The sequence below is a fragment of the Ptychodera flava genome, chromosome 1 (genome assembly GCF_041260155.1).
Source record: "Ptychodera flava strain L36383 chromosome 1, AS_Pfla_20210202, whole genome shotgun sequence".
Taxonomy (NCBI): domain Eukaryota; kingdom Metazoa; phylum Hemichordata; class Enteropneusta; family Ptychoderidae; genus Ptychodera; species Ptychodera flava.
Window position 1 is genome coordinate 19,026,847 of NC_091928.1, and position 14,769 is coordinate 19,041,615.

Here is a 14,769-nt window from a genome sequence, read left to right on the forward strand (position 1 = left end):
GGCTTTGAGAAAAGTAGCTACCTGTCATTACATAACGTTATACCATCCTGCAATGGCTCATAAGTGGTTGTAATATTGACTTAAATAGGCACTTATGAGGCCCTGTCGTTATACCATCCTGCAATGTCAATAAGTGATATGTGATGTTTCTTGTGGTTATTTAGTTTTCGCCCATTTAGATTTTACGCATCCGTATTTTTCTTAAAGTATTGTGAAATACAACTATTAGCCTTCAAGCACAACGAACTGAACACAATTCGCATTGCAATTATTGACACACTGATTCTAATCCGCACAAAATGCAGTCGATATCGTACACGTACACTGTACAGGTTGTGTTGACAAATTGAAGAAAGGGCGCTTGGACATGATTAGGAAGTAGTACAAGAAAGTGTATTTTTCAAGCTCAAACAAAATATTGGAAAAGTGTACTAAAGTTTACACTTATGGGTCTTAAGACAGATCGTTTTCCTGAATGCTATAGTGTCACCAAATAAAATTAATGTTTCCTTATAAGAAAACACTGATATTAATCTAATATGGCAAGTACGACACCATGATCATTTTACAGGATTCTCAGCTTTAACACTAGCTTATTTTGAAGTGTGATCTTGAATTTTGCCTTCATAAACTCGGCAACGAATTTATTTTCATTCTACATCCCATCGCCTTTTACCAGTTACACGATTCTCTGTTGAAGAGATTTCATAGCAGTGTCGAAGCCGTTAGTAAGTTGCGTGATGCGGTCCAGTCGTCGATATCGTCTGCTGGGTCGGAATGGCGACAGTGCTGCGAATTTGATGAAGACGAGATGACTTATAGTAGCAGATTTGGTAAAGGGGTGAGGACACTGCTATTTGTATTTCATTGCGCTGGTATCAACAACGATTTATTTTGTGAGGTTTTGATGATTAAATATCAGTATCTTTATTCTAATTCAACTTGGTTTGAAAACATGTTTTAGACGTGAAAGTCTTAAATCCCCCTTCCCTGGGGAATTTTGCAAGTTTTCCCGAGTATTCCAAATGACTTAACAAACTTGATTTCTTAGTTTAGTCACTGGGGCTCTGGTCATGATCATATTGGTTGTGCAACTGACAGCAAATGTCTCAAAATCAACAAGGTCGTCATGATCAAGGCGAATTGCATAAGTGATAAAGACTACGACGACGACGACGACGATGACGATGATGATGATGATGATGATGATGATGATCTTTATGGTAATAGTGGTCACCATGTGAAATGTTCCGTATCTAGAGAGTTAGGCCTATATAAGAATCAATTTTGATGTATTCTCACAATATACAAGAATCCATGAGGAATACATCAATATCCAGCACTGGGAATTCACCTCAGCCAGAATAAGCAATAGATTCTTTTCTGATTCAAAAGTATTCTAAAAGAATGCAACATAGAATCCAGCATAATCTTTTCTGGATTCAGCTCCTTTGGCATAGTTGGTAGTTGCAGCGATTGGCTATAATCTCTACATTTTTCTTAAATTTGATTACTGTTTCTTCTTCTATGTAATCGTTTGATGTATTACCGTATTTAGATGTCGATTCAATTGTATGCTCAGAGACATTTCTGATTCTCTAAATCATCTTATATTCAACAGATCGATACAAATACAGCATGTGAGCGTTTGTCTGCCGAAGCAAGGAACGATGCGAGACGACTCCCCACCAGTGTCATTGATGTAATGAAGCGTAATTATGAAGAGAACAGCGGTATCAAATGGCAATATTTCGGAAACGAGGATGGTGTCTTTACAATCTACCCTGCAAGCACCAGATATGCTTGTGACGATTATGATAGTAGATACAGGTAATTAGGGGACACACATCTATGTGAAAATTTAAAATTGTCCAGAATTTTTATATGAGGGCGTATCGATTAATTTCTATAATAAATTTCCGGAAAGTCTGCTGTCACGTTGATAGATGCGAGAGATCCCATGATCGTGGAGTGATTGGGAACAATAGCATTTGCCGTAACGCACATGCAGACTGTGTCGACAAGTTGAAAGCTGGGCATGTAGATATGATTTAGGAAGCAGAAGAAGAAACTATCTTATAAACAGTACTAAAATACTGAAGTACACTTTACTCGCATGATTTCAGACCGTGGTATGTTGAGACATTTACGTCAGAATCGAAAAACGTGGTCATCGTTATCGACAAAAGTAGTTCCATGAGCAGGGAACACGAAGGAAGAAAGCTGATGCAGATTGCAAAAGAAGCCGCCATTTCTGTTGTAGAAACCATGAATCCAAATGATAAGGTAATTAAAAGTGATATTCTGTGGTACGGTCTCAACATTTTCTTATCAGCTGGAGCGAACCAGAAGATTTAACGAAATTGTAATAAACTGTTCGCGAAAATGAATTAATGGTCATGACCATTAAGGTTTCACTTACAGTGTCTAAAACCGGGGTCGAATATATGCATAGTCACCCATTCATTAAGTATCTTTCAACATCCCAAACTATATATTTAGTATCTAAAATCAAACAAAATTCATGAATAATGGCCGACTTTGTCCCTTTAAGGTATATTAACAATTAAAGTTCATTTCAAAAGGGTACTTTTACCACACCGCTCTCTAGAATTTCTGATCTAGTATTTAACTAAGCTCTGTCTGTAATGTGTACTGTGTAGGATAGAGATTCTGATCTATTGAAGGTACTGTCCGTATAAATGGATAATTACAATGATGCTGCGAAAAGTAACTATGTACATTTAGGTGTTAAAAGTATATTTATTAGTATGCTATACTCTCTCTCTCTCTCTCTCTCTCTCTCTCTCTCTCTCTCTCTCTGTCTCTCTCTCTCTCTCTCTCTCTCTCTCTCCTCTCTCTCTCTCTCTCTCTCTCTCTCTCTCTCTCTCTCTCTCTCTCTCTCTCTCTCTAGGTAAATGTGGTTGCCTTTTCGGATACAGTCTCGATGCCTACCCGATGTGAAGACAAGTGTTACGAAAGTCAATTGGCCCGAGCGACCCCTCACAACAAAGAATGCTTGCACGACTTTATCACTTCAATCGGCGATGGTGGTAATTTGTTTCGAAAATATTCAAAACTGCATGAATCCTCATCACTCTCTTGATCTACTTGGACATCAGGAATTGTTTTCCGCAGTATGTTTAACTTGAAGGATATAAGTGAATGTTTACAAGAGAGGCAGCCAATAAAGCTATTAGTGAAAAAGTGTTTTTAAGCGGCTTTGTGGCGGGAGAGGGAAAATATTGTATTCTCTCAGTGAACTGGGAAGAGAGTATTTTTATATCAGTGGGCGTTGAGAGGGAGATTCTTGTGCATCACTTGGCGGGGAAAACTTTGTTTTCATTTCACTTCATCTCATTTTATTTCTCTTACTAATAACACAATCACTGAACCAGTTTTCCACATTGTCACAGGCCAAAGGTCCGAGCATTATTGCACTGGTGCGTGTATAAGTGGAACATGTGGCTTAGCAATTAATTGAACATTTAAAAATTAATTATTTTTTTCAAGTGAGGATGTCTTCTTACTGAGTATCCTGCCAACCGATAAACAGCACTCAATCAACTTGTTTCAGTTATCAAGAATTAATAGAAATATTCTGTCAATTAAACTTTATTGTGAACGCGATTTGTCGGTCCAAAGTAAAAATAGCACACTTTCGAACTCTCGGCAAGAGCAAAAGTCCATTTTTTGACGTTCCATGCCAATATTTTAATTTATTGTTATGATACTATAGCAATAAATCACACCAAGTGACCATATACCACTCGGTTTTGACTAATTCACTTCATATATGTACTCGCTATCGCTTATGCATATGTCGTGATCTGGTCACAATCTTTTGGTATATCGTTGCTGGGTGTGCTTTATTGCTAAAATATTATAGAGAATTTCAACCTATAGTACAGAGTGTGACTTTAGGATAACGTATCGTTTGATGTGCACCATTTAATTGCAAGCTTGTGTGCGGCCTTCACTGTTTGAATTGACAATTATATGCTCATATCTATGTTTGAGTAGTGACTACGATTATTCCAACATAATTCCTCGAGGATAAGATACTGCCATGCACGTTGTTAATCCAATATTTTTTTAAATATATAATCTATTAATTGTTTTCATCTTGCGTATCAGGCAACACGGTTTATTCCACAGCTCTAGAGACAGCTTTCGACTTGCTCCAGGCGTCTAAAGGTTCTGATTCTCAAGACAGAGGTAAAAAAACGTACCTATTCAAACTCCAAATGACCCTTGTTACTTTTTAGAGGCTAAAAAATTGAAATGTCAATAGTGTGATACTTCAAAACTTAACATCAACGGCAGGAATCTTTGCCTAAAATGGCGATAACAAAATAATTCTTCACCTTACGTGGATTGACAAAGGCTCACATGTCTATATGGTTTTTTAAAATGTTAGAGGATATTCTAATCAGAAACGAGCATTGTGTGTGCAGATACATAACATAAATGTGGCTCGCTATGAAATAGAAAGACACTTACCTTGAGAACGTTGAAGACATCAATTAAAAATAAGACAAAATGAATACTACCACTATCATCCTCCTCATTATTATAATCATGATCATCATAATTACATCATCTACGATAACATCTTTATCATCGTCACTGTGATGGCGATAATGATGATGACGTGGATGATGACGTGGATGATGATGATGATGATGATGATGATGATGATGATGATGATGATGATGATGATGATGATGATGATGATGATGATGATGATATTGTTATTGTTGTATTCATGATGATGATGATGATTATTATTATGATGATTATTATTGTACTTGGGCCTCAGCCCAAGTACATTTGTTTTCATTCCGTGGGAAAAAACTGTAAGGTATAACCATTTCTGGCTGAGACCAGGGAGGGCAAAATGTATTGGCTTCATCTTTCTTGGCATAATAAATGGCGTAATGATGTTAACTGAATGGAAGTGCTGCTCTCAGCCAGTCTTGAATAAGTGAGATGTGAATATAAATGCTTCTCTATCTGAGTTTTTGCCACAAAATCTTCTGAATATAATCAAAATGTGCATCGAATGCAACAATTAATGCACCCTCCGTTTACTAGGCGATGGCACGACCCTTGCTACACCACTGGACGAGCCAAAGTGGGAGGGGTAATTTCGGTTTGGTCGAACAGGAGGGCTCGAGACCAGAATTTAACATTTAAACTTGAAACATGTTTAATCACTGACAAGATGTGGATTAGTGTTAATCAAAGAGAAAGTTTGAAAAGGAAAGGTTTTATATCCCGGACACAATGAAAACATTACGACTGGAAACTGTACCCCCGGTTGAGAATAGTAATGCCCACAGCGATGGAGAACACTTATCCTTGAGCTGAGAAAACCAGACCATCATTTCGAAATAGAGCTGCAGATTCGAGAAGCTCGTTAAAAATAGCTAGGTACAACCCATAGGGGTGGTTTTCGAGTCTTGAGGGCAAATTTCGCCTCCTTCATTTAGAAATCGTACGTTTGTTTTTCCAGGGGAACACATCATTTGACACAAAATTTGCATGAAAAGGGGTCGCCAGTAAGCACGTGGTCAAATCTGGCATAAGAAACAATATGAAATGTTGGGTAAAGCCAGTCCAAAATAAACTGATTTGAATTTTTGTGTTTGTAATTTATACCACTGCAGTAACATGACTTTTTTTGACAACATCACACAATGTAATACGTTTTGAAACTGAATACTCCGACGTATTCTGTGTCCCTTTGCTAAAAAATACGGTATGCCGATTACCATGTAAGGAGATGATGACGTCAAGACAGATTTGTAGTGCGTTTGGTCTTGGATGGTGCACGAAGTTTTGTCGAGGTAGCTTGTGTATTTATTTCCTAAATGGGAGATATTAGGGTCGATCTAAAAGAAGGCCGAAAAATGTTATGATACTCTAAGCGAGCTGAACTCCAATGCGAATGGTTGGATAATTTGGAGGATGTCTAGACTGATCTCGTCTCATTAAGATTATTTGGCGGTCAGTATTGAATTTCAACTGCGTCACAAGTTTGCATCGAACGGTCAACGAACGATATTTTAGAAATCTGGAGACATGGCACATCGCAGTTTTATTTTAGTATTTTATATTTTACAAAAGATGTAAGAAGCAATGATTTTGTTGAAAATTCTGAAAAAATATAGGAAGATTTGATCGCGAACACATTTTCACTTGGGGGTCAACTAGCCCTGCGTACGATGCTGTGTGTTCCGCTACAGCTACCGCCCCGCTCACCACAGCCCTGCAAAGACCCGTACGTTGGGTCGGTGACTTCAAATCCATTTTGAGACTTGACGTAAAAAGCCAAATTACTGCCGAAATTCAGCGTTCTTGGGCCCAAGTCGTATCCCAGCCTACCTCAGCTACTCGATCGCTTCCAAAAATGACAGTCTTTTATTCACTTCTCGTAAATAACCGTCGATGTCGGCAACTCTCTCGCTGGCCCTGCGTACGATGCTGTGTGTTAGCTGTAGCACATAGCATCGTACGCAGGGCTAGGGGTCAACATGGGGTCGCAGCCATGTTGCCTCAAAACTTATTTCTGTCTGCACTCAAAACTCAAAAATGTCGCACATGAACCTGAAAAATCGATGTAATTTTGTCAAACTTCGGCGAAATTTCAGCCTATAGACAAAATTTCATCTAGGTAAGGTAAATTTACTGAAATTTGATCGACAAATAATCCTGAGCTTGAACGTGACAGCTCGCCTTCTCCGGGAAGTCATGCATCCGGCCAGCTGCCCATATGGCCGGGTGCATGAGATTGTTTTCAAGCGACGGCGGCAGACCGTACGGGGCTCTGGATATGAACCTACCGCCGGTGTAGCTGTAATAACTGTTGCGTTGTTTTTAATCACCACGGACGAAGTCCGAGGGGACTTATAGGTTTGGTCATGTCCGTCCGTCCGTCCGTCCGTTCACGCCTAGTACCCAACCCCATACAGATGCACGTCGATTTGTTTCACAATGCTATCAAATTTGGCCGTGTTAGAGGACTTTTTAGTTTACACCTCTATAGACTCCCATGTATATGGCAGTTCTCCATAGACTCGCATGTATGATGCGAAGAAAAATAAAAATTTAGTTTCTCATCGTATTCATATTGCCTAAAGGATGCAGTGACAGTTTTTTTGTCCCCACGGATAAAGTCCAGGGGGCTTATAGATTGGCTCATATCCGTCCGTGAGTCAATCAGTGAGTCCATCGGTCACGCAGATATCTCAGACATTTTGACAAAATATCATGTGACCTTGGTGACCTTTGACCTCAAATATACATTATTGTCCATAACTTAGTAACCACAATTGCTAAACCTTTCATATTTGGTATGATGGGACACCTTATGATGCCACATATTGTACCCCATTAATTATGTGCATATCTAATTATGAGCGAGCCAATAGAGCAAGAGGTCTGATTTCTGGTATATAGGGATAAGTTAACAATATAATTTGTTTGACAAAACTTCACGTGACCTCAATGACCTTTGACCTCAAATATACATATTTGTCCACAACTCAGTAACCACAAGTGCTACACCCTTCATATTTGGTATGAAAGGACACCTTATGACACCATATATTGTACCTCATTAATTATGTGCATATCTTATTTTGAGCGAGCCAATAGAGCTAGAGGTCTGATTTTTGGTATATAGGAATAACTTAGCAATACAATTATTATGACAAATACAATTATTATGACAAAATGTGACGTGACCTCAATGACCTTTGACCTCAAATATATATATTTGTCCACAACTCAGTAACCACAAGTGCTACATCCTTCATATTTGGTATGATAAGACACCTATGACACTACATATTGTACCTCATTAATTATGCGCATATCTAATTCTGAGCAAGCCAATAGAGCTGGATGTCCGATTTTTGGTATATAGGGATAACTAGGGTAGAAATCTAAATATGCCCATCTAAATATTAGACATCTACCATCGAGAACAAAAGAAATTTGCTGTAATTTGAATATTTAAGGAGTTTAAGCAATTCCCGCTATAAATAAAGAACCCCTGCCTCAAACTCCACAAAAGTTGCTAGACATATTTTGCCGTTGTCATGCCATTGCTTCGTTTAATAACCAGTTAATCAAATGCCTCATTGACAGAGGAAATTCAAGACCATATTTGAATAGTAGTATATATTGTCCTCAAAATTACCCTATCAAGGCCCAAGTACTCATTGCCTTCAGCAATACTGCCTTGTTTTATAATTAATTAATTAATCAATTTATGATGATGATGATGATGATGATGATGATGATGATGATGATGATGATGATGATGATGATGATGATGATGATGATGATGATAATGATGTTGTTGCTGTTGTTATTGTTTTTAGGATAATTAGTTGTGGTAGTCCAGCATCATTACAAGCTTTTTTACAAATTTGAATGTTATTGTTTAACTGACTGTTAACATAAGTAAGTACAGCATGCCCCGCTTGTTGTCATTTGACTCTACTTTCTGAATTTCTAGATCATGTCATCTTGTTCCTGACCGATGGACATCCGGAAGACGCAGTGGCCGATAGTCTATCTGAAGGTGAAAAGGAAGCTCAGAGAAGACATAATATTATGGATAAAATCAAGACAAGAAATGCTCAAATGGGGAATAAAGTCATCATCTTGACCTTTGGTCTTGGAAACCGTAAGAATTTCATTCCTAAAGATGGATCGTTTTAAAATTAGTCCGCATTGCACCTCTTCTTTTAGAGCATGAACTTAACCCATTCTAGATCGATCGTCAGACAAATAGGTTTTCCTATCTGTATTTCTCACTGACAGATGTGAATAGCGTCGAATAGAGACTCGCCACAGTAACATAACTCAGTTATCTGTCTCTTAATTTTTCGAAGACTAAAAAATTGTAAACAGTTGTCACTATGTTGAAACAATACTGTAAATACCTACGGCTGTCGACATGAACACGTTTCGAGAAGTAAAGTTTGGAGCAGTGTTTTTAGAAAAGGTCCTTCTGCTCCCATAAAACTGAGAAGTCTGTAAATGCATGAAGTCAGCTAAGCTCAATCAACTGTTGCATATAGGTTATTGTTTTGGTAATGTTGCTCTGTTTGTAAAGTGCAGTTTCCTGTTTAACTTTTGGAATAATGTCAAAAATCCCAGTGTTAAACTTGTCAATAGTTTTCAGTGAGAAATTTATATTATTATTATTACTATTATTATTATTATTATTATTATTATTGTTATTGTTATTGTTATTGTTATTACTTATATTATTCCTGTGAACAATGGTGCTCACATTTTAGGGCAATGAAAATGATTTCTTATTCCAACATACATTGGGGAAGAGAATATGGAGCACAATTAATGAAAATGTCACTCAACGGTTACAGTTATGAGCCTGTGGTAACGGCCACGCTCTCTCTAATTCTCGTTCAGGTGATAAGTCAATGAACACGATTAGAACAAATTTGGGATAATTGGATTTCCATATTTTTCAAATTTCTCAAAAGTGTTAGGTGCCCGAATTTGTTTAGCACAATGACTCTAGCAATTAATCAAAACCAGAGATTGTGTTGTATATTAGATATAAATACTGTATTTATTGGGTTACCATTTTGTTAAAATGAATTACAGAATTGGACGAAGAACTTCTTGAGGCAATGGCGCAACAGGATGGTACTGATTTTGACATTCCTAGAAACAATAGTGCTGGAGAAATTAAAGTAAGTATCAGCTTTGCTTAATTTCGCTGCAAAATTGCAATAATTTACCACAATTTGAGTCGATCAGAAACTTAGCCTGATTCAAAGGTCCTGTTCAAATATGTAAAATGTATAAGGGAATATCATTCAAGTGTGAATATTGATATGTCATATAGAAAATTATAGAGAATTATGGCATGCTAACTTTAAACCGGTGCTAATTCTTGAGGGTTTTCAGAACACAATGTTGAAATGGAGCATGCTTGTCGTTATTTGTCATAGAAAGAATCCTTACTCAGATCACCTGAAAGGCCTTACGAAAGTATAGATGTTCAAACTTTTCGTTGTTTATATTTTATGCACATTTACAATAAATAGTGTAAGCTGTGTAGTATGATACGTAACGTTTGTAACTTTAGCTTGTTGATTTTGAAAACGATAATTAATATCGATAAAGGTAAATAAAGTTGACACATTTTCCAGTGATTTTTATCTCTTTGTTTTATTTTTGCATACAGTTATTTATGCTCATACGAAGTTAAAGTAGTAAATTTCACCTTTTTGTGCCACAATTTCGCTTTAGTAACTCAAATAACAGATTTCCTCTCTTCCCAAGAAGATCAGTAAAACTATACTACATATGAAAACAAGCAGAATCAAGTAACCATCAGCAGATGTTTCAAAAAAAGTTTACCGATTTACGACCATACAGTTTACCTTTACACTGTATCATCAACACACATTTCAGTGGACGCGTACGATCCAAAGCTCTTTGTTTTCTTATTAGTTTAGGTTATTCTTAGGCAAATGATTTGCTATCCTAAATGCTGCGATCTCAACTCAGCTAAGCCTTGAAACGTTCCCATACGATACGTATTTCATGGACACGTTTTCAAACGTTTGTATGTTATATGTGCATTTGTTCGAAAAACGCTACAATTGCGTATACTTATGCTGTGTATGATATTTTGCTTCAAGGTTGGCCGATTCACCAAAGTTACCAACCCAAATAACCTTCGAGCTGAGATGGCCTCCTACTACAATTTCTTCTCAACAGGGGTTATCGCTGACGAACCAGTATTCTCGGTACCGCACCAAGCCGCGTCTGGTATAGGTAGGTACGAATAAGAAAAAAAATGTTTGTAGTCAAGGGTAAAAAACATTTATGTTCTTATGTTGTTAGAAATTGAAAAGTGGGACCAACCTGAAAAACCTGAGGCCCGTCTTAGCTATGGTATTAGTCACAGCTTGACTAAGGATGCCTTTCTATGATAAATACATACAAACATCCATCCATCTTAGGATAGTGTTTAATTGAACTGTAACTTAGCGTGTGCTCAGTGTTCTTGGTCTTTCGAAGTGACAATGGCAAACGTTTGTTGGATGAAAATGTATAGGTTACACTCAATCAGTGATATAATTTTGTGTTTTGGTCCAACATCATAGTTCGTATTTTGAAAGCATATTATTGTGTATTCTTTAATGGTAAGAAAATCAAATTATAACACTTGTTATATTGGCAGTGTATCTAAATTACAATAAAATGATTCTGCTAACATACAATATAACACAGTTCTTTGAAAAAGATACACGAAATTCACAAAATAAAAGTATTGTCGTCTTAAAAAGCTTGAAACCGAGGTTAAATACAGTTAAATCATCAACAAATAGCAATACACATTCCATGACCAAATACAGAGGTGGTTCTATGGAAGCAATGGTGACCATAGATATAATGCACTCGATGTAATCATTTCTTGTGTTCTATAGGTTTGATAACAACGGTGGCTCTTCCCATATTAGAGGCAGGTAAGTTGGAAGGAGTTGTCGGGGTGGACATCACCTTGCAAGATCTGTTTGCCGACGTTATGTATTTCAAAGAGGGCCAAACAACATACTCGTTCATCTACGAAGTGAAAAGTAAAGCAATGGGTGAGTAAACCTCTAAGAGCGCGTTTCCTTCTGTAGTCACGATTAGCCAACATTAGTCAGGGCGACATGATTGTTGGTTTACCCTACCGCAAGTATACGCTGATTATTACACTCCTTGATGGATCTATCCCCATTCATGATATCTACAAGGTTTAAACAGTTTCTGACTAGTATAACCTGGCCAAAGGTAGTTGAAAAACTATGTAGGTCTCCCGCAGACTTACTCGGTACTCAGAAACTGTATAGTCCCCATATCTATGCAGATCTCCGTACCTGACATACTTAAGGTAGTCGGGACACTATGCAGTTATAGTTTGACATGTCTGATAAATAATTTTCACTCAATTTTAAATGGCGACAACTGATTTTGAAAATATTTGTATCCAAAACTCAATGAACTGGGAAGACAAATGATAAAGATTTCAAATTTGGTACAAATATGCCGGAAACAATTTGACTAAACCCAGGCGCAGTACAGCAGCATCATAAACATCATTTAGAAACTATAAACACAATAATACCTGTGGGAAATTCGACACCATTTGTTTCACTTAGCACAAGGGTGAGCAGAAGCAAAAATTTCCATCCTATATAATATCTAACTTTCCTTATAATTTACAAGAGTTTCTAGATTCATCAGTTGCTAGCCAATGCAACATTCTATATAACTATGTATTGAATTTCACAAAGCCGAAGGTATAAGGAATGGTTTTTGTACTTAGCTTGAACTGGAAACTCCCAATACTCAAGTTACCCAGAATTCCACTGCATATTAAATTTGAGCCACTTTTAGGGAAAAGCAAAATTCGATAACCAGTTGAAAAGTTGTGTTATAGATGAAACAGTAATGAATGACATTGAACTTACAACATCCTTACTAGCCAATCCCAAAGTATGTGTGTGATTCAGTAAAATGAAAATAACGTTATAGGTCTAGAAGTTGACAACAAACAAAGTAAACTCCTCTAAACATCATTGAACGCCCGAATTGGTGTAGTCATTGGTTTTCAAATGTACTATAAACAGAACTGTGGATAAGCATGATCTGCCAGTTAGTAATATCAGGGTAAGAGTGGACAAATTTTAAGAAAACCAAATATTTTGAGTGAATATAGGGACATATAGCGCAAATGCAATCACTGGGGATTTGAAAGACCTGAAAGGTATTAATGCAGTTAAGCATAAGTAAATGAAGAAAAACTTTTCAATCTTTTGTGCGATAGTAGTCATTATAACACTGAGTATGAAATCAGCAGGATCTGAAAGGTGTTGATGAAGGAAAGAAGAGAAATGATTGACAATCAAGTCTAGAGTACAAGGCATTAGTTAATAGCTTATTTGAATTTTACAAAGTAAATGCAAAAAGTCGTACTTGGTGTACAAAAGGAACCCTCCTCAAACAATCGTATTTCATAGATGCACTGATTTTTGTGGCAGTTAATTTTAATGAATTTACCTGGTCAGGGCGAACTCTGACACATCCTCTGATGCCTGCACCGAGCACTGTGGAGGAAGAGCCGGTGTTCGTGCATATTACATCTTTGGAGAGAGAGGCAGACTTCGAAGAAAATGTTTACAAAGTGTCTCTGGGGTGAGTTGTGTTTTGAAAAAAATACAGTGGTGTCTTGGCAGGCTACTTCGTATGAAACCTCTCCACAGAAACAGTATTTGTCATTATATTATCTTAGGAGGGACAATGAAATCAATACATACATACATACATATATGTATACAAGTCAATCATAAATTAATTGGCACAGACTTAAGTGTAGTTTGTATACTAATGTACTATCCACAACAATTTCGTACAGACAGGTAACTAGTCGCCAAAAGTCAGAAAGCAAAGGCTTACGTTGCATTCTTTGCAGTACAGTCGCTTCTTAGCATCAATTTGTTGCCTCTTTCATGTAGTGTAGTGTAGTGTAGTGTAGTGTAGTGTAGTGTAGTGTAGTGTAGTGTAGTGTAGTGTAGTGTAGTGTAGTGAAGTGTAGTGTAGTAAAGTGAAGTGTAGTTCAATGTCATTCATGTCAAATTATGGCAAATTGTATTATGTCATTTGTTGTATTGTTATTTTATTGTGTTATATCATGTTATGAGTTATGCTGTGTCAAATTATGTTATATTATACTTTGTTATGAATTTTTGTTATTATATGTCATGTTACATTACATTACATTACGTTACGTTACGTTATGTTACGTAATGTTATGTTATGTTATGTTATGTTATCTTATGTTATACTATGTCATGTCATGTCATGTCATGTTATGTTATGTTTTGTTCGCCTGCTTCTTTGGCAGAACTGATGAGTTTGGAATGGCCACCTTCACCTCAACAAGGACAATACCGCGTGGAAACTCAGCCACAGAAGGCGTTGACACAGTTCAAGTGCCCTCAACTTTTCGTTGGCACAAGGTATGCAGGAAATGGTATGATAAAGTAGCCATTACAATAACCTTAACAAATCTTTTTGACTTAACACAGTGCAAGTATTTGATTATTTATCATCATGCACAGCTTATCTATGTTAGTAAGTATTTTCATATACAATAAGTTATTCCATTGTGCCTGTGCGATGTCGTTGGCGGAAAATGTAGTCCAGTCAAAATATGAAGTGACCCACCACAAATTGCAACAGAATTTATTTTTTCACTACTCACCTCAGACAAACCCAGAGAAAAACATATCAAAAGTCTTCCAAAATCCAAGGAGTGGAAAAGTGCCTAATTTGCATAAATCCAAAATGGCCGCCCCGGTATTATAGGTTCAATGCTTTTGGCCACTTACTGCCCAATATTGGTCCGATTTTGGTAATTTTTTTTTTATTTCCATGTACCTTGTACATTTTCATCATATTTTAGACATGTTTACAAAAATTCCATTGTTTTTATTCACAAAACAGGAACATAATTGTAAAACAATGGTATTCTCACACACTATGTCTTCTAATCAATACTTGTTTCATGATTTTATAAGGTGCAAATGTCTGTAATGTTAAATAAATAAATAAATAAATAAGTAAATAAGTAAAAAATAAACACAAGGATTGGAACAATGACAGATTGGAACAATGCCTAATTTGCATAAATCCAAAATGGCCGCCCCGGTATTATTGAAT

General features: G+C 36.8%; 1 protein-coding gene across 1 annotated transcript in view; it reads left to right on the forward strand.

Annotated features, from left to right (window-relative positions):
• Window positions 1–14,769, forward strand: part of LOC139132110 (VWFA and cache domain-containing protein 1-like) — a 40,029-nt gene that overhangs the window by 3,522 nt on the left and 21,738 nt on the right. The window contains exons 3-13 of the mRNA XM_070698505.1: window positions 680–841; window positions 1,622–1,830; window positions 2,127–2,286; window positions 2,915–3,053; window positions 4,138–4,218; window positions 8,531–8,701; window positions 9,652–9,740; window positions 10,698–10,833; window positions 11,490–11,651; window positions 13,116–13,242; window positions 13,952–14,066. Coding sequence (XP_070554606.1) covers window positions 680–841; window positions 1,622–1,830; window positions 2,127–2,286; window positions 2,915–3,053; window positions 4,138–4,218; window positions 8,531–8,701; window positions 9,652–9,740; window positions 10,698–10,833; window positions 11,490–11,651; window positions 13,116–13,242; window positions 13,952–14,066 — 1,551 coding nt within the window. The remainder of the gene's footprint in view (window positions 1–679; window positions 842–1,621; window positions 1,831–2,126; window positions 2,287–2,914; window positions 3,054–4,137; window positions 4,219–8,530; window positions 8,702–9,651; window positions 9,741–10,697; window positions 10,834–11,489; window positions 11,652–13,115; window positions 13,243–13,951; window positions 14,067–14,769) is intronic.